General features: G+C 34.6%; 2 protein-coding genes across 2 annotated transcripts; both read right to left on the bottom strand.

Annotated features, from left to right (window-relative positions):
* Positions 1 to 206: 206 nt before the first annotated feature.
* On the bottom strand, positions 207 to 8,013 carry LOC111385749. Its single transcript, XM_023010165.1, has 2 exons — positions 7,735 to 8,013; positions 207 to 780 (listed from the first exon to the last, which is right to left on the bottom strand). Exons 1-2 carry the CDS (start codon positions 7,903 to 7,905, stop codon positions 415 to 417), a joined length of 537 nt encoding a protein of 178 aa, XP_022865933.1. The 5' UTR covers positions 7,906 to 8,013; the 3' UTR covers positions 207 to 414.
* A 7,911-nt stretch (positions 8,014 to 15,924) lies between these two features.
* Positions 15,925 to 19,332, bottom strand: LOC111385751 (probable inactive receptor kinase At5g67200). Its single transcript, XM_023010167.1, has 2 exons — positions 17,757 to 19,332; positions 15,925 to 16,649 (listed from the first exon to the last, which is right to left on the bottom strand). The coding sequence occupies exons 1-2, from the start codon at positions 19,165 to 19,167 to the stop codon at positions 16,081 to 16,083; spliced, it is 1,980 nt and encodes a 659-aa protein (XP_022865935.1). The 5' UTR covers positions 19,168 to 19,332; the 3' UTR covers positions 15,925 to 16,080.
* Positions 19,333 to 21,460: the final 2,128 nt, after the last annotated feature.

Raw genomic sequence — 21,460 nt, 5'->3', positions numbered from 1 at the left:
AATAGAATAAAAATGTTAAACCAGTCTCCAATTCCAACATATTTTTTCCAAGCAACATCTCTTTTGTTTTTAACTCTGTACGAACATGCAGTGTAGCCAAACACGAAATCTTCCAAACACGTGCAAAAATAAATATACAGAACAATTCTAAATTCTCATAAATCAGTTTCGCAGTTACATGCAGCATAAAATGATATTAGAACAAATGGCTGCTAATAATCTTATATTCATTAATTTTATTATATAATGACAACTCATTTAGTAAATTATACAGCTCCTTAAACATAATGGAATATATGCCTCAAAGGGGAGGCATCCTCACAAAACATCATGAATGTGTCAATAAAGCATTTCATAGGGACAAAATAGTAACAACATCTACAAAGTCATTCATCACATTCCGGTGGCCAGAACTCAGTTTCTGCAGCACCAGAAAGCATAATGTTCCTCTTTGCGATGATTGCTAACTACACCTCCACACTGAAAGCAGACAAAGCTACTACCATCCGAAAATGAGTCGAGCACAACTTGCTTCCTGCCTGTCTCTGCAAGTATTGAAGTTCCATCAACATGTGGTTCAATTGACTGGCCAACCATGGGATGCTGAGATGATTCAAACTGGGAAGGTGATGCCTCCACGATTGCACACTGGGCAAAGAGTGCAGACAGTTCATCAGCAGCAGCACTAACTTGAACTTTGTTTCTGTATAGCTCTCGAGCTCGACTAAGAGTTTGGAAGACAGCTTCATCTCCACCTTGTATTCTCATTGCCATCATCACCTGTAACCAATCTCTAAAACATGATTCCAATATCCAAAAATATACCATAGTGCCACAAAAGTTGATAAAAAAATTTTTTATCATCTCTAAAATCAGTTTTCAATTTCCAAAATTTATGCATAATTCATCATATCCTACGTACAATAGAAAATTGGTAGGCACTTGCTAAGTAAAGAAGTAAAAGAATTTAGTAAATGCCAAAAACACAATTAAAAACACGAGGCACATTCAGAATGACAAAAAAGAGAGAGTGTAGAAAATAAAGAACCACACCATGTTTTTGTGAGTTGTATGTTTATTCATCTCTATGTTCATTTATTTATATACAACCAAATGGATGTGAATATGGAAACATAGCCCACATTTGGCCCCCATTCTCTTTCATTTTTTTTCTCTCTTATTTTCAACCACACAATCTTCAATAAAATAATATTACACATAAATCAAAAAAATTTCTTTCTTTTTTAACCACATATTCTTCAAAAAAATACTATTCCTAACATTAAAATTTGGAAGAAAAATGGGTGCCAAACGGAAGCATAATCTCCTAAATTATGAGAGCAATACCACCTAACTACTGAAATAATTAAATAAGGTACACCAATCATTCTAAAATAATTCATCTACAATTAATCAACCGATTTTTTACACTTCCCTTCAAGTTGGATGGTATACGTTCACCATATCCAACTTGCAAATGAATTCTTCAAAAGTTTTTCAAGATAGTTCTTTGGTGAAGATATCTATTATTTGCTCCCTTGTAGGGACGTATTCATACAGATTACTCCATCTTCTACTTTTTCCTTAAGGAAGTGTCTGTCCACTTCCACGTATTTGGTTTGATCATGTCGCATTAGATTAAGTGAGATATTGATCGCTGTCTTACTGTCACAGTACAATTTGATTGGGAGTTTTACACTAACCTGTACTTTTTCCAAAAGTTTCTTTAATCACGATCCTTCACAGATTCTTTGTGCCATTGCTCTAAATTCGACTTTTGCACTGTTTCTAGCTACTACATTTTCTTTTTGTTTCTCCAAGTTATTTAATTTCCCATACATAGGTACAATAACCAGTTGTTGATCTCCTATCTTCTAGAGAACTAGTCCAGTCAATAGCAGTGAATATTTCTACTTTCTGCCTATCATTTCTCTTGAAGAGTAGTCCCTTTCCCAATGAACCTTTTAGATACTTGCGAATTTTAAATACTGCTTCCACATGAGCTCCTTTAGCGAGTGCATATGTTGACTTGCCACATTTACTACAAATGCAATATCTGGTCTAGTATGAGATAGATTAATTTCCCAACTAATCGTTGATATCTTTCTTTCTCAACTCGCTTTCCAGTATTTTTTGCCTTTCTTCATGTATCAATTGGTATTTCACTCGGTTTACAACCAAGCATATTGGTTTTAGATAGGAGGTCGTGAATGTATTTTCGTTGTGAAACATTGATACCCTTTCTTGACCTTGCAACTTCCATTCCTAGAAAATATCGTTTACCTCAAATTCAATTGTCATGTAAACTTCTATCTCTATTATGTTGTCACCAGTTAGAATTATATCATTAACGTATACAATTAAAATTGTTTTCATTTCGCAGTTCGATTGTTGGAAGAACATGGTGTGATCGAACTGTATTTGTTGATACCCCAAACTTTTCAATACCTTAGCAAATCGATTAAACCACGCTCTTAGTTATTGTTTAAGACTATATAGTGATTTTTTTAGTTTACAAACCCGATTTTCTTCTTATAAGTAGAATCTTGGTGGTAGTGTCATGAATACTTCTCTTTCCCATTTTTCATTTAGAAATGCATTTTTTATGGCCAATCCAAATTGGCTGCTAAAGATAGAACGTGTATTATATTAAGTTTGGCCACTGGAGCAAATGTTTTTGTATAATCTATACCGTAGGTTTGTGTGTATCTTTCTATTGTCCTATCAGCTTTATATTTCACATTGAACCCCATTTGCATCCTATGGGTCTTTTTCCTTTTGATATGTTTACTACTTCTCAAGTTTCATTTTTCCGTAAGGCTTGCGTTTCTTCCATCACGCTTTACTCTATTCAGAGATCCCCAAGGCTTCCTGAATGTGTCTTGGAATTGTTGTACTGTCAAGGTTAGCTGTAAAAGTACGAAATTTTGTAGATAAAGCATTGTATGATATGAACTTTGACATGGGGTGAAGCATACATCATCAAGTTTGTTTTCTGAGTGCAATTAGGCAGGTTAATATCAGAATATTTAGGCTCACGAAGGTCTGGAGCTATCATTGATTCCAACTTTCTTAGCGCTTCGAATAAGAGGTTCTCCTTTGATTTTGGCTTCCTTGAGTAAACTAGTATCTTCTTGTCTTTCTGTTTTCATGCATCTCCTCATAAGTCCAAGTTTATTCTATATGTGGCATATTACAAATTGGTGGTATGATAGAATTTGAATATGAGTTTAAGGTATGTTCAGGAGGATAGAGATGAAAATCTACTAACTGATCTTTATACAAATTTTCCCCTATTTTGAAAGTAAGGTGTATTTTCGAAGAATATGACATCAAGGCTTACAAATGTTCGTTTTGTGAACGGATCATAGCATTTGTAGCCTTTTTGAGTGATGGAGTATCTAATGAATACATATTTAACTACACATGAATACATATTTAACTGCACAAGGGTCTAATTTATTCCAATTGTGAGCATGAATATGGACAAATGTTGTACGACCAAATACCCTGAGAGATAAATTAGAGCATAAGCATGAGGTAGAAAAGATTTATTGAAAATTTTTGAAAGGTGATTCAAAGTCAAGTGTGCGGCTAGGCATTCGGTTGATAAGGTATGTAGACATTAAAATGGCGTCTCCCTAGTATATTTTTGGCACTCAAGTAGTGAACACTAAGGCACGGGCAAGTTTAAGGAGGTGTCGATTTCCATTCAACAACCCCATTTTGTTCGGTATGTCGACTATCCCATGTTTTAGTTGGTAGTCCCGTGAAATGAATTATTTGGTGCCATTATCTGTGCGAAGGATTTGAATTTGGTTTGAAATTGTGTTTGAACCATCAAGTGAAAGTCAATGAATACTGACTAAATGTCAATTTTTTTTCTTTTAGCATATAGACCCAAAAAAGACGAGTATGGTTGTGAATGAATGTAACAAACCAGTTCGAGCGAGTGCGATTAGGAATTCGTGAAGGTCTACATAAATCGTTGTGAATTATAGTGAACGATTTAGATGATTTGTACACGAATTTTGGAAATACACTTCGTTGATGTTTTGCTAGTTCACAGATTTCACATTGAAGATCAAAGGAAGTTTATTCGAAAAAAAAAGATGGGAGTACACATTTTAGGTATTACAAATTGGGGTGACCCATTCAATAATGTCATAATAAAAGTTCACCATCTCTAAGGACATATGCAGAATCACAAATTGCAATTTGACTTGCTCACTCAAATTAACCTCTTCAAAGTAGTAAAGAACCGCATATTCTCTGGCACTTCCAATCGTCTTCCTTCGGATAGATCCTAAAAGACACAGTGTGGTTGGTCGCCAAACCAAAATCCTTCCTCTAACATCATCCAAATCGTGATTGAGGCAAACAAGAAACTTGAAACTCAAAACCATTTTATTTGGAGCAAACATTGTCACTGGGGCATTTCCATTCTTCCTCGAGGTTCAGGTCGAGTTCTTGCCACAGGTTCATCATCTCCAGATAATAATCTATGATTTCTCTTCCCCTTGTTTAGTTTGCCACAATCGAGTCTTAATCTCAAAACTTTGCGTTGTGCTTTCTCCGAGTATGTCTCTTTTGCTACCTCTCAGACTTCCTTCACCGTCGGTAGAAATAGTTAAGTTTTACCTATGGACGGCATCATGGAATTGACGAGCCAAGCGGTTATCATCGGATTCTCCAATTTTCATTATCGGAGCAGAGTCGTCTCTATTAGTTTCTTGGTGTCCCAGTGAGGTAACCTAATTCTCCTTTGCCTTCTATTATTAATTTGATAGATTGGGCCAACTCTCAAAAGTTTTTTCCGTTCAATTTTTCTACATTAGGAAGAATTTTCGATGTTGAAGCCCATAGAGGAGATGGCCTCTTATCTCATTCTGAAACACTTCTGTGGTAGACTACCTACTATTTTCTGTCATGGATTGCAAGGATAGTAATAGTTGACGCCAAGCTCTAATACCATGGAGAAAATAAAGAACAGCACAATGTTTTTGTGTGAATTGTACGTTTATTCATCTCTATGTTCATGTATTTATATACAACAGGATGAATGTAAATATGGAAACATAATCTCCTAAATTAGGAGAACCAATTCTTCCCAAACTATGGAAATAATTAAATAAGGTACATCAATCATTCTAAAATAATCCCTAACCACCTGCAATTAATCAACTAGTTTTCTACAAAGAGCACAAGAGAAGACCTTGTTAGTATGATGTTAAGATCAAACTATTGCTTGCTATCTTCACTTACAAGTTATAATTGAACCTATTAGTAAGATACTAACACCAAACTACTTCTGGCCTACTTGCCAAGTGTGTCCTTCTAGCTACCCCCAAAGACCTCACAGACAATTTTGTAGTTGTCAAAATGGAAGAATTGACATTACACAGAGTATAAGAGAATTTAGCCTTCTTAGTAAGTCTCTTCCATGCCAAGGACAACTTGACTCAGAAACCCTGAGTTAATGTACTCCATTGAATCATTGATTCAAATCTAAATGATTATGTGCTCCATGGACTAGACTCGCTTGAGTAGTATGTAACAGCCAAATTATCTCAAGGAGAATTTCGAGATTAGCCAATTTTTAATTACAAACTGAAACATGACAATTTCTGAAAACTAATTGCAAAAATAGTCATGTTCACTCTTAAATTTAAATTCTATCCTTCATATTTTTCTTATGGCCATCTTCCTTCTTTTCATCTTCTCCCTTTGCTGGTGGCATCCCTCATTCTTATCTGCTTTCTCTACCGTTTCCACACCCCCGGGTTCATTTTTACTCTTCCACTTCCCACCACAATAACTTTTGGTTCAAAAACTAAGACAAAAAGAAAGATCATTTGCTGATTCCAAGGGCAGTTTACCAGAACATGTGAGTAACGCAAAATAGGTGGAATTTGTGAATAGGAGAGTGCGATGTCAGCTCTCTTAATACCATTCTGCACACTCTGATTAAGGGCAAATAGTCATTTGACAGCGAAAAGACTGTATTTGACAGAAGCACGTCAAGTTAATTCACTAGAAAGGGTTGCTATGTAGGGAGGGAAAAAAGACGATGTCCCAACTCACTGATAAAATTGTGAGCCAGTTCGACATCAGTTGAGCACAGAGTACTAGACAGGCTCATCGAGTTGATCGCAAATACATGCAAGAAATAATATGGTTCAGGGCTTGTCTTCCTCCTTACATACTAGATCCACGCTCAAATCTAGCCGTTGCCTTCTTTTTGCCACTGAGAAAATGAGAGATCAAAAACAGAACTTTGGTATTACAGTTGTTGAAAGCTAACACAGTGCGAGTGTGAAATAGGAATTTGTCTGACATTAATGGGTTGGGTAGTTGTGCTTCTTGCTCTTTACTGCAGGATCATACACTGAATTTGCTCTATAGCTCAGAATTTGGGGCTCCACTTTTAGGAGCATTATTGTCAGAAAAAATTATCTAAATGCAAGTAGCAAAAAGTTTTAGTAAAGATGTAAATTTTGCAATTTCTTTCTATTTTCAGATACTTAAAACCATGAAAAACTGAAGCAGGAGCTGGTGGATGGGGGTGGATGGTGGCAGAAATGAAACAGAGGTGGCAAAGAAATGGAGCTCTAAACAATGGAGAAGGAAAACAAAAGCAAATTTTGGATTTAAAAGAAAGATACTTGGCAAAGTTTTAAGCATTGCTGCATTTCAACTTCTGATTCCAACACATTCACTTTCCGTAATTTCCTCTTACCTTATGTTAAAGAATTTTCTTTGTACATGAGATAAATAAGTAGACAATTAAACAATTGTATCGAGCATTGGAATAGTTAAATAATCTATTATAAGTTCAATAAGTTAGTGTTATAAAGGAACTGATCTCAATTTTCCTTGACCATATGAAAATAATGCAAGCAAGAAATACCATTTCCCCAAGAGAATCAGTGCTAGTAGATAACTGACATTTATGCAAAGGAAATAACAATGCACTCTTTTAATCTGAAGCGGCCATGTTGCCTATTGAAGTTTTAACTGTCCAAAGAAAGCTGGAGATTCTCTGCACCAGCAACCAACGTATACTCAACAAAAGAAAATAGAAAGTGGACACAAAATTGACAACAAGACTGTGTAAGCATCATTGAAAGTGCCATCAATAATACTAGGTTCAAGATTCATAAACGGTGGTTGGGGGGGGGGGAATTGTTATACTTCCTCGCCCAAAACAGCATGACGTGCAGTCAACTAATTGATTTTCAGAAATATTAAATTTTCATTTTTAGTATTACTTCTTCCAAAATTATTCCATATATACCAATACTACTGCATTATCTACGGCTTTATACCAACTTTAGAACGTACAATTCACAAGCACCTATCAATTTCTAAAGAATGCAATGTGCTCGGTGTGATCATAATCCAAGGGTACAATTAATCATCATGATTTAGTTCAAACTTGTAATTTGAAACAAAAATTAAACTTGAGTTCACTTTTGTAAGACCAAAAACGATAATAGATGAAATCAGGAATACATCACGAACTATTCGAAAAGGGTGCAATTACAGGACGAGATTGAACTAAAATATTATATATAAATGTGAGAGAATTATTGAGAAATTAAAAAACTAATCGGAAAGGTTAAAATCGCAAGACAAGATTTTTAACAATCAATTAAAGAATTTTCGGAAAAAAAAAAGAGATGAGAATTGATCAAGAATCAACAAATTAATAATTAAAAGCGAAAAAATTACCGCTTGGAGAGCCTGTGAAGGCTTGCCTTGATCGATGAGTTGGCGAGCCATTGACAAAAAATTTCTCACATCACCGTTGAAGTCAGCGCTTAACCCGAGCTGCTGCGGCTGCGGCTGTGGCGGCAGAGCCATGGCGTCCGCCTCTATCATATTGGCGTCCTTACTATTCATGGCATTTCAGTTTGTGTATATTTCACTTTCACCGTCAAGTTTTGCTTTTTCGCTAAATAATAATTTCTGGCTTCGAGAGAGAGTTTGTGGTAATTGTCAACTTAGTCCATTTGGTTTCATTACAAAGGTGAATTAAAATTAAAATTAAAATTAATAATTCATTTTATTTACCTATTCTATCACCTTTTATCAAAATTTATTAAAAATCTAATTTTTATCTAAACAAGGACTTAATTCCACAGATGATTTATGAAGTTGAAATAAAATTCAAATTGTTCAATGAAAGATTTTTATGACATTTCAGGCACTATGGTTAAAAAAATATTTACAAATTAATCGCTCGGATATTTAGATAAATTTATTTAATTTATCATCTTAATTGACATTTTAAATTAATTAATGTCACATTAATGCTTATGAATAGCATTACTCTTTTTAGATTAGTAGTTATCAGCTTGTTTGAGAGTGATTTTTTTGTCTAAAAAATTGATTTTTTGACTGTTATTTCACTATTTTAATCGTCATATTTGATTCCTTCTCTCACATGTGGATCCCATTTTTCTCCTAACGATCAAAAAATCAATTATCAAAATCACTCTAAAACAGACTCTATATTTATAGTGATTAATGATTGAGCTAACCTTTAGTTAGAGCTTAGTGATGAAATTTTTTTGAAGATAAATGAAGCAATGTTTGGTATATTTGGGTTGAATTTGAATTTTTTTTTTTTACCCCTAAAAATCACATTGTATTTTAAAAATATGTAAATTCACAATATGGACTCAAGATACTCAACCCCGTTTGGTAGCAATTTTCAACAAAAAATAAAGATAATAAAAAAATTCAATTTTTTTATTATTCTTTTACTATTTCAACCGTCATTTTTTACTTCTTTTCTTACAGGTAAGACTCACTTTTTGATCTAATGATCAAAAATCAATTCTCATAATCACTACCGAACAGACTTTTAGTCAATATCAAAGTTTAACGTGCCAACATTGGATCAGGAGTGAATGCCTACTAAAAGATTGACAAATTATGTAATACTATTTAACTTTAATTACTAAATAGATCATCAAAATATTTTAATAACCAATTTAAAATTTTACTTGAACTTCAGTGGCAAATTGTCAAATTAACTTGGAAAAGGTCAATAGGAACAAAACCTTTCTAGAAATTAAGTAAAAATATAATCACAAATAAGGGACAAATATTTTTAAATTCTAAACATCTAAGAATTTATTTATATTTTAATTTATTATTCACTTACAAGTAAACCTTTAAACTTAGACGGGCAAGTTAATATTTCAAGTGCCTTGTATCCTTGTGTCATGATTTTAATTGTAAAAATATTTTTAAACAGAGCAATCGATCTGCAATATTAAAGTAATTGAAAGTTCAACATAAAGGGATAATGTATTACTTATTTAGTGAATAATTGATTTAGCTTATTGGCGAGCAACTGCTCATGCGCTTTTTTCTCATACTCATTTTAAACAATACATTCTCCAAAAAAATATTTTTCGCGTATATATATATATTTTTATTATTATTATTTTTTTTTTTTGTGCTCCTCTCATATTTATCTCTTTTTCAATAATTGCTATTGATATTGAGCCCTTCTTTCTTTATCGCTAAGCCCCTTTAAACTTCAATTTATTATTTTATTGAATTAAACGTTTGATTGTCAAAATATCGCATAAAAATTTACAAGTGCATTTAAAAATTGTATTTCTTCTCGCATAAAAATTTGAGTTTTGCTATGTTTACAAAGTAGGTCAACAAAAAAGGTTGACAAAGTAGTTGTTGGCAAAATCAAGACCATTCAATTCAAAAACAGTTTTTGAAAGTAACAAAATTCATTGGCCTTGATCTTACCAACACACACTTTGTCAACCATTTTTGTCAAACTACTTTGTACAAGTGGTTTAATTGTAAAAATTTATAGTTGCATTTAAAAATTGTATTTCATTAGGAAGCATAAAGTTTATAATGAATTTATCTTCCTTTTTTAATTAGAAGAAGTATTATTTGGTAAAGTTCATAACTGATTTATGTAGTGCTACTTGTATCAACTTTTCAATAACATTTTTTTGGTCCCTTTCAAAGGAAATGCAGACAGTTGGTTAGTCTGCTCCGGAGGAACAATCCGATACAACAGACGCATTTCCATCTGAATCAAGAGAATCCTTTTCTCCCGAAGCCGCTTGTCTCGAAACAACATTTCTTGATGCCGCATCCCCGGCCAAAGACACAGAAGTTTTTATTCCTTTCTTTGAAATCCAAGCTGCCAAGGAAAGCAATACAGTATGCCTGTAGTAAAGACACACTCAACAACCATCAAAGAAATAATTATGCACTGTTTAATTTTCTTCTTATGGTTGAAAATTTCTTTCGAGATGAAGTGGATTGATGATCAAATTCTTTAATCTTTTATGATTCTAAATGCAATTGAAAAGAATCGTGGTGATTTAGAACAATTGGACTAATTCAACTTTTGGGATTAAAATTATTTGAATGTAATGTGTTCTAATTTCATATGATGTCGAGTCGATAGTCGGAAATTATTATTATTATTATTATTATTATTATTATTATTATTATTATTATTATTATTATTATTATTATTATTATTATTCTTATTCTTATGACACAATCATATTAAAGCGTACAAGAGTGTTACCCATCTAACTCTATTTTATTTTTATTCATATCTTTCCTTCCTCGTGTGTAACCTTTTAAGGCATTCAAAGTGGTGGTGATGAAGTAATAAGGAGAGGGCTCTAAGTAGTTTAGAAACCTTAACTAAGTGAACCTTTTAGTAATTGATGGTTTTAAACATTATTTAAATATAGCTTAATTTGGTTGTTGATCCTTTCTCCCATTTCCCAACCTACATCAAAGTCATCTGCTCATGCTCATGCTCATGCTCATGCTCATGCTCCTGCTCCTGCTCCTGCTTTTGCTTCGATCTCCCACCCACCACCCTATGTTTCTCCACTCCTACCAAATCTCCACTCTTCGCCCTTTTCTTCTTCCATGATCCCCTTTCTCTTCTCTCCACCAAGCTTTTGCAATTCGCAACACAATGATATGTGATGACAACTTGGGGGTTAAAAATGTTGGGTTTATGACCCAAATTAGGGGAAAAAATTGTTTCCTTATTTTCATGTGGAAATAATTATTTCCTTATTTTTCAAGTGATTTTATTGAAAATATATTATTTCCTTATTCCATATTATTTTCATCTTATATGTATGGTTGTTTATTTATAAATAGTGGCTTCTTTCATTTTAGTTTAAGCAAAAATTGCTGTGTTGTAATTTTCTCTCCATATTGTTATAATAAAACATCGTTTTCCCCTGCTTAACAATCTTTAATTTCTTTACTTTAAATCTTGTTTCATCTTCGTGATATTGATACATATTTCATACAACGTCATTAGTCTCAATCCTTGCGTCGCCTTTAGACTCAACAAATGGTATCGGAGCTAGGTTGTAGGTTCTTCGTGAATTGATTGTGATTTTTTAGAGATGGCTACATCGAAATATGATATTTCGCTGCTAGATTGTAATACAAGGTTTTCTCTATGGCAAGTAAAGATGAAGGCTATTTTGAAGCAGTTAGATTTGAACGATGCATTGTTGGGTTTTGATAAGATGCCGAATTAGATAACGCAGGAGAAACAACAGAGGGATCGGAAGGTTTTATCGTAGATTCATCTTCATTTATCCAATAATATTCTACAAAACGTCTTGAAGTAAAAAACAACGGCTGCTTTGTGGTTAAAACTAGAGCAGTTATACATGATTAAAAGTCTTACTAGCAAATTGGCTCTAAAGTAAAAGTTGTATTCCCATTGTATGGCGGAAGGAGGGTCACTAGAAGACTACATTGATGTGTTCAAGGAAATAGTTGCAGACTTAGAGACATTGGAGGTTAAGTATGATGAGAAGGACCTGTCCTTGATCTTGTTGTGTTCGTTGCCCGCCTCTTATTCTACATTTCAGGACACCATCCTGTGAAGTCATGATACTTTGACCATTGAGGATATTTACAATGCTCTATTCACAAAGAAGAAGATGAATCATTTGATTAGAGCTACATCAAGGGATTATGAAGCTCTGATTTCTCATAGTGATTGACAGAGAGGTGGATCGAGAATGAAGTTCAGCAATTTGTATTATTTCTACTGCAAGAGGAAATGATACATTAAGAATGATTACGATAAGTATATGACGTAGAGTCTAAACCTGAAGAGAAGTGGATTCTCGATTCGATATGTTTGCATCATATGTGTTCCAGTCGAAATTTTTTCAGACATATGAGGTTGTCAAACAAGGTGGAGTTATGAGGGGAAACAACCAGTCTTGCCGTGTTACTAGAATATGTTAAGTCAAATTAAGATTGCAGGATGGGACGGTCAGAAAAATTGATCGGGTCTGAAATATTCCAGACCTAAAAAGGAATCTCATTTCGCTGAGTAGCCTGGATTCAAAAGGGTATAAACTCTCTGGTGAAGGTGGAGTCTTGAATGTTCGAATGGGTGTCCGAGTTGTACTGAAGGGATGGAAGAAATCTTAGTTGTACATCTTGTAGGGAAGTGCAGAATCAGGTAAGACACATCTGGACAAGTTCGGTATCGTGGTAGATATTTAGTTTGGTACGGTACCTCTTATAACGAGCTCTGGGTTAGTTTGGAACATTTCTTAGGGGAGCGTTGGTGATTCTGCTTTGTTATCAATTTTAGCTGATACACTGTGTTCAACTACCAAGTTGAACTCATGGAGCGTAGGTATAATAGTGTCAGTGATATCTGTGATGCTTTTGAGATCGTTGAAGGTATCGGTTCTGGTAAGGGGCCTTTTGATCAAGCATTTGGTATGATTTCTACTACAAGGTGTGCTTCGACCCTGTTTGGTTGACAGTAATTCCTTTGTGGAATTTTGGGGAACCCGAGAGTAGGGTTCGGCGTTGCTTGTGGACGCCAAGCAGAAGAAGATGTTTGTGATGGAGAGTTTTGGTTACTGTTTTGAAGAGTTCAATTATTTTGATGCAGTTGGATATATTTTTCCAGGTGGAGAAATTTTGGAGCTTCATTCATTAGATCGGAATTTTAGTTAAGGAGGAGATTGTTGAATTTATTTATGACCCAACTTAAGAAAAATGTTGTTTCCTTATTTTCACGTGGAAAAAATTATCTTCTTATTTTCACGTGATTTTATTGGAGATATATTATTTCCATCTTTATGATATAGTATGTATTCATAAATAGTGGCATCTTCTTTCAGTTTAGTTCAAGCAAAAAGTACTTTGTTGTAATTTTCTTTCCATATTGTTATAATAAAACATCGTTTCCTCTGCTTAACATGCTTTGATTTCTTTACTTTAAATCTTGTTTCATCTTTGTGATCTTGTTATATATTTCATATAATCTCATTAGTTTCAATACTTCCGTCACCTTTGGGATCAACGAAAAAGGGGCTACACAAGGGATATCTTTTTCCTTCGTTATATAGATGAGTAATGTTGTTCATAATCAACGACTGCAGTAATCATCTTATATAGCATCTTGTTACTTGAGGTACTTTAGTTACTAATTATGAATAGTATTATTCTATATAGATTCATTGAATTTTGTGACAGTGATGTCACTATCATATAATCGAAAGATCATGGGCGTGACAATGAACAATATTAGTTCTAAAATTAGAGCTAAAATAGGGATGGATCCAAGGGTGTAAAGTGTGAGCCCCTCAAACAAAAAAATAAATAAATAAATAAAATATATTTATATACACGTATGTACATATATGTATAAATATACACATATGAACATATACATCTGTGTGTGTGTATATATATACACACATGTATATGTACATATGTATATATAATATATGTATCTACACATATGTATATCTATGTATATATACATAGATATATATATCTACATATGTATATATATATATATATATGTATGTATGTATACAAATATATATACACACACACACACGTATATGTGTATATACACACACACACACACGTATATGTATAATTTTCAAATTTTAGAAAATGTTCTTAATACCATTTTGAAGTACTCATAAAGTTACGAAGTAATACACCTTTCAATTAGCAAATTTACTAAACAACGAGGTCACAATATTAAGGTAAAATGGCTGCAGCTTGCAAGAAATGGGTTTAATAAATCTAATTCGTAGCTGTTACTTTTTTGGGATTTTTTGGGCTAAAATTCCCTGTAGTCGGAGCAGGTTCTTGGTATCATTACGAAGAACTCGCAATCAACTAAGCGACGAATATTTAAAATGAAAAATCATTAAACAGTGGACTTAAAATAGCTTGGGGAAAAAAATAACTACTTAAAATGGTTTAATAATTTTATTTTAAATTAATGCACAATATGCAAATTTAAGCCTACGAATCACCTTATCCACATTTTCCTCTTTTCATTTCTCTCGAATTTACCAAGTTCTTTTATTAAAAAAAAATAAAATAAAAAATACAAGCCCAATTGATTAATCTTGTTCCACCACCAACTAAAATCTTTTGTCACCTGCATTGCATGGGACACCCACCAGTTTACACATACAACTGGGGTACTGAATTACACATTTCAGCTACCAGCCTGCCACCATTTAATATAAAGTCTTCAACATGGAAAGACCTACCACCGTCCTAAAACTGGAAATTTGAATAATGTAACATGTGCACCCAACTACCAGCTATTAGAGTGATCAAATCGAGTATAAAGAATGTATGTAGGTAAGAGCTACTTTTGATATAAATTTGACAATCGAGATTATAATCAACGTTTCATTTAAAAGTACAAGTTGTTAAGGACGTCACATTCAATTTATTTGTAGTTACACTTTCGACATGTCTTTCACGTGTTAAATCCAATTTCTAGCCATATGATAGTTAAACTCAATTCATAGCTTAGCAAGGCATGCTCCTATCTATCAAGACATGCTTCTTCTTCTTTTTTTACTAAAAGGAGAATAATTTCGGAATGGGAGTTGCACACTAACATTTTAATTTTTTACACTTCTCAAATCCCAATCCGCAACAGAGAACAAGACGTAAAGCGAGAGTACCTTCGTTCACTTATCCACCAAATCAATCAAAATGCTTAGGGGATGTTTTCTTCGTATTTCAGTTTTGTAGTTTTGGGTTTTGAATTCATTTTGGGTTTTGTGTTTTGAGTGCCTGTTTTGAAATTATTGAAAATGCGTTTTTTTTGCCATTTTGGAACCATTTCCTGTGTTTTCAATTTTTTTTGAGTTTTGTACTAAAAACGCCCAAAACGACAAAAATATTGTTTTGTGTTTTCTTCACAATTTTTTTGTTGTTTTCAAAAATTCGTTTCGATAATGGGAAAGAGAACGTGTTTTCGCTGTTTTGAAAAATCAAAAATAGAAAACAATCCAAAAACGACAAAGAGAACACACCCTTATTGTTTTAATTGGAGGGAACTACTGTTAACTTAGCTAGCTTTCTTTCCCTGCCCCTGCTGATGAATCAACTGCACCTTTTAATGTGACTCAGATAGGTGATGGATTGGTCAGGTTCAACCAAAAATACTAGAATCCTACTACATGTACCAGAAGAATTGTCATATTTCATTACAAGGGGACAAGTGACACGCATTCATTGAACCTTAGATAGAAAATAGTTTTATCCCGACCAATGCACAAACGCTACCTATCTCCCTTGCATTCTCCCTTATACAAGAAGCTTAACTCAAAATACTATGCTTACACACCAGGCACAAGTTCAACCCCCATCGGTGGCATGTCTAAGACATGGATTCGATTCCTTTAAGGCGTAGGTACTCATTCCCAGCCACATTCAGTTATTGTTTGTTGCTCGGTGATCGTGCATAACCTACATACAAGGGGCTTCTTGCTGCCTCCTCTATTTGGTCGTGCTACTTGCTGTCTAACACATGGAATTGGTGTGTGTTCACCTTTCCAAATTCAAAACTGACAAATGTAGGGTTAAACAGGAGATGTGTATATATATATTTTCCATTGCATCATTTCAAAGTGGTATACATACTAGAGCATTATGGCTAACAAACTACGAAGTTCTTACATTAAAATGCATTTTATAATAATAATAAAAACAAAGATTTAAAGAGGAAGGGATAAAGGGCTAAGAAGTTCCTGAGTTCGGACCAAATTCGTTATCCATCATCACGGCCTCTTTGATCTCCTGTATCATCTTCAAAACTTCCCACATAGTTGGCCTTTGCTCCGGTGAGGTCGCACTACAAGCCATAGCCACATCAAGAAGCATTTCCAACCTATCATCCTCCTGAACCTCCTCGTTTCTACTTGATTTCACCCACTTGGTCATATTGTCTGGTGTCAAAAATGGGTGTTGTGATGGATGCTTCCCAGAGAGAAGCTCGAGCAAAAGAACTCCAAATGAGTAGACATCTGACTTGGATGTCGCTTCACGGTGGTTGAACTTGCGAAGTTCAGGTGCTTTATAGGCGGTCGAGTCAGGGTTGTCTTCGGTGGAAGGGCAGGCAAGGGCAACAAGGCAATAGTCGGTGAGACATGCCTCGAAGTCAGAACCTAGGAGGACGTTGGAGGACTTGAGACTGCCATGGACAAGCCTCCATGCTTGATGGATGTAGGAGAGGCCCTGAGCTACATCCTCCGCTATTTTCAAGCATGATGTCCAGTGCAGTGGCTTCGCTCTTGATGACTTGGAACCTGATGATTTAGTAATGATGACAAGTAAAAAATGACTAGTTAGAGAGAGAAAGCACGGTGCGTGTTTGATACACGGTACCGTATGCAATTCACAAGAATTTAGCTTCTTTTTCTTACAAAAAGAGGCCTTCAATTCACTGCCCCTTCCCCCTTGTACATGGGACCCTGTAAGCTATTTTCTAGATCCTGAGAAATGCGCATGAGGGATTTCTCTATCCAAATTGGTTCTTCCCCCACAATAACCCGCGTAAAAAGTGCTTGTGGTAGAGTTTGGTAAGTTAAGACCGGCAACACAAGACACGAGCATCTTTTCTTATAATCCAGCCCCAATTAGTACATCAAACATGTCATTAATATCTATGGGGAAAAGGATAATCTCTCATTGAAGTCCCAAACCAAAATATTAAACTAAACCAGTTCCCAGTGTAGTGAGCTGCAAGATTCTCTTTGTTGGTCATGAAAGCAACAAAATATTAATCTACAGCCAAAATCTAGATTCATCTGCTAGTAAAATCAGATACTAATCTTATTCCGCACGTCCTGGTACACATCGTACAGTGTAATAAAATTCCAGCTCTCCACAGTAATATATATTCTATTACTTTAATAGGCCAAGCCGAGCACAGGCTGGCTCTCGGCTGCCCGATTACTTTAATCTTATTCAGCACACATCCCATTTAGAGTGCATGATGCTCATTCAAGAAACACAAAGATTGAAGTGCATGTATGGAATACATTATTAGACACTACAAAATTGGATAACTGATACTTTTAATAGGAATAATATTATATCATGTAAATTGATTACAGATAGTTTTCGCTATGAATAGCATTCTTCTTTTAATAGATAGGATTTCAATCCAACTAACCAAACATACTACTATTTGACTTCCTCAATCATCAAGATAGGATTTAACTTGCCAAACATACTACTTCAAGATAGGATTTAACTTACCAAACATACTACTAGGCGACATATATAATGTAACACACAAGATAAGATTTTAACATCATTTTTACTTTCTTTCTTTTTGTTAATATTGTCTAAATTTTCCACTTATCGATCAGGCCAGGAAAAAAAGTAATCAGTGAGAAGTCAGAAGTTACCATGAATAAGAGAGGAAAGACTGCCATTAGGCTGGTAATCATACACCAAGAGCCGCACTTCCTTGCTCTGAAAATAAGCCCGAAGAGGCACCAAATTTGGATGCCTCAGGCCACCCACTGATTCCATGTGACCCTCGAAAACCTCTTGGCTTGTGCCACTCAATCTCACAGCGTCCAATCTTTTTACAGTAACAATCAAATGGCTATCAAGCACGGCCTTGTAGGTGGTCCCCATCGATCCCCTACCCAGCAATTGCGCAGATGCCCTCATCAGCTGGTCCATCGAATAAACCTGCGCCTCACCCGCACAGAATGATAAGCTCCCACTCTTCCCCACCATTTGCATTTGCATTCCTTCTTGAACTCTTTTCACTTTCTCTTCCAATTCATTGTTTTCTTCTTCAATTCTAATCACAGCCTCGGCATTCCCCGTCACGCTAGAATCGAAACCTATTGATTTCGACCCTTCAATCTTGGAAGCTTGCCGGAGTTTCTTCGCCGTAAAAATCAAACAAATCGAAGAAATAAGCAAAATGAAAACGCCAGATGAGAACCCAATTATGAAAGCTGTTTGCTTTTGCTTTCGTTTGTGGTTGTCTTTATTTTGCCGGTTAAGTGCGCCGTGAAACTGGGCGGTTTGGGAAAGCGCCGCGGCTGGGGGCGGCGGAGATGGGTTCGAACCAAAGAAAGGTTGTATTGGATGGCATTCTTTGTGTATAATCTCGCCACAAAGTCTCGCATTCAACGAAAACGATGACGCTTTGAACCGGGAAAGAGTTGCTGTAACTGGAATTGCACCTTTGAGGTCATTATGCGATACATTGAAGATTCGTAAAGTGGACTGGTTTAGAGGTGGGACTGAACCATTGAACCGGTTGTAATCGAGCCGGAGGTAGTACAACCGGTCTAGTTTGTTCAAAGAACCCGGCACCGGACCGGTGAGCATATTGTAAGACAAATCAAGTGTTTTCAGGCGATGGAGGGTTGAAATCGACGGTGGAACAGAACCGGCAAAGTAATTATGGGAAAGAAAGAGGGATTTAAGATTGAGTAAACCGGAAAGATCGGGAATCGGGCCGGTGAGCGAGTTGTTCTGAAGACTCAGAACTCTGAGCTCCCCGAGACGACTCAAGCTATTTGGAGCAAACGTACCACCGAGTTTCAGTCCTTCTATAACGACTTTAACTGCTCTGAAATCAGTACATTGTACTCCATTCCATTTGCAGAATGCAAAACTTGTCTTGGGAGAGAAAGCTAGTTTGTCGTTCAAATCTGCTTTTGATTTGAAAGTCAATAAAGCAGCAGCATCTGATGGTTGTAATATGTTTTTTGAAGAGGACGAGGAAGCTGTTGAATGGAAGTATAATGAGAGAAAAATAAGCAGATTTTGCAGAAAACATTGCATTCTCATCTTCAGGAATGAAAATGGAAATTGAAGTGTTAAGAGGATGAGAAATGAAAATGGAGAAAAGCCCTTCTGTTTTCTTGAAATTCCTGTACTCTCACATGACAGACTGTGAATGGAAATTGAATGAAGATGGCCTAAAGTTCTGTCTCAGCAGCATAGTTTAAATTATTATACGTTCATATTATAGCCCTTGTTTGTGCCCCTATTTTTTTTTTTTTTTTGAAAAAATATATTTTTCAACAATAATTTAACATCATTTCGATTACATATTTTTCAATAAAATTATATTATATGTAAATTTAAAATTTTTCTTTATTTTTTAACCACATATTTTTTATCAATATATTACTCAAAAATTCATTCTCTTTCCCAAAATGGGGCTCAAACAATGGTATACTGTTCTTAAAACTATATCATCCGTGTCCTCAAACCTTTGTTTGGTCTTCTTTAAAATTTTAAACATTCTTTACCACACATTTACATAGTAAATTTTTTTTTTTTTACTTTCAAACTACACATTTTTCCAAAAAAATACTATTTCTTATTACATTTTACCAAAATTCCTCTTTATAATGGGGCTCAAACAAGGACCAAGTTTATTTGAATGTTAAATAATCATTTAGACATTTACTTGATGTTGGGATTGTGGGATGAATTGAAATAACGAGATATGTTATATTTTCTTTACATACAATATTTAATTTATGTTTGGGCTTTATTTTAATTTTAATATATTTTTTTCTTTTTTTTTTCAATTACATATTTTTCAGTAAAATAATATTACACATAAATTCAAAATTTTTCATTCTTTTTAACATACATTTTCCAAAAAAAAAATAAATAAATAAATAAAAATTACTAATCAAATAATACATTTTTCCTTGAAACCTTATTCAGATGGGACCCAAATAAAAGTTGAAATAATTGTTTGAATTATTTTGGTATAAATGACATCTTTCTACACAATTTTAACTTTTCTGTCACACGATCATTTGATATTTAACATTTCCCGTTAACAACGGACATGGGTGTCACACTTTGAAAGATTGTCCTAAATTTAATTTATTGAAGTTGCGCTTGTTCCATCAGCTACTAACAGCCATGTGTTATGACCGTCTTTATTTAATGGTTAAATTATGAGAAAAAATCATAATTAAGAAATTAAGTATCATTCATTTTAAAATTAATAATAAAAATTTCAAATTTCAAAAATCAGATATTTATTAAAATTTATTTATGATTTAATTAATTATATATTTTGTTAGTTAAATATATTAAGATCACATATCTATACAATTTAATCACAAATTAATGATTTAACTAATCTTATATTATTTTTCAATCACAAATTAGAACTTTTATACATGTCAAATTATTTCATGGTTACAATTCAAAAATTTTATAGATCACAATTTGCTAATCGATCACAAATCAAAAATTTATAAGTCACAATTTATTTTATCGGTCAAAAATCACATATATTATAAGTCATAACTTATTATACAATTACAAATTATTAAATTATCGGTTACAAACTAACAATTTTTTAGGTTACACATTATTTTCTGATCACAATTTATCATTTTCACTGGTCACAGATTAACCAATTTAATGGCCACAATCAAGATCCAACACCGCCACCCAACACACCAGATCACGAGCATACCAACCCCTGTCCAAAATCACCGCACAAAACATCAACAAAGTCACCGTCCAACCATTAACAAAAGCACTGCCTACACAATCATCGCACCACCATCACCAACACGGCTTAACAACATAACACAATTGCACTACCACCAACACAGACACAACCCAACAAACCAAAACTGAATGATCGCCACCACGACCGAAGCTAATGCCACTAGCTAAAGCTGTGCTGATTGCATCTCCTTCGTCGCCAAATCCGATACCAAAACCATCTTTAAACACAAATTCGAAACCAATCCCACAAACACCACAATCTTCTCAACCACGCCACAAAATCCAAATCCAACACTGTTGCAGCAAAACCACTGATCTATAAACCCAAGTCCAACGATGATCACCAAAATCACTGATGTGGCGAAGAAAGAGTCGTGCAGCGAAGAGAGATACGAAGAAAGAGACGGGGCATGGTAAAGAAAAAGATGGGAACGGCGAAGGGCAGCCTTGATGTGTGAGCAGGGCCGGTCCTGAGACGAGGCGGTTGAGGCCTGCGCCTCAGGCCCAAGACCCAAGGGGGCCTCATTTCCATGGCCCCTCTATTTTTTTTTCAATCGAAGGAAGAAACCCCAAGGGGCCTCATTTTCATCGC

Source organism: Olea europaea, unplaced genomic scaffold, assembly GCF_002742605.1.
Source record: "Olea europaea var. sylvestris unplaced genomic scaffold, O_europaea_v1 scaffold327, whole genome shotgun sequence".
In the NCBI taxonomy this organism is placed as follows: Eukaryota; Viridiplantae; Streptophyta; class Magnoliopsida; order Lamiales; family Oleaceae; genus Olea; species Olea europaea.
This window is presented reverse-complemented; position numbering and strand designations above follow the sequence as displayed.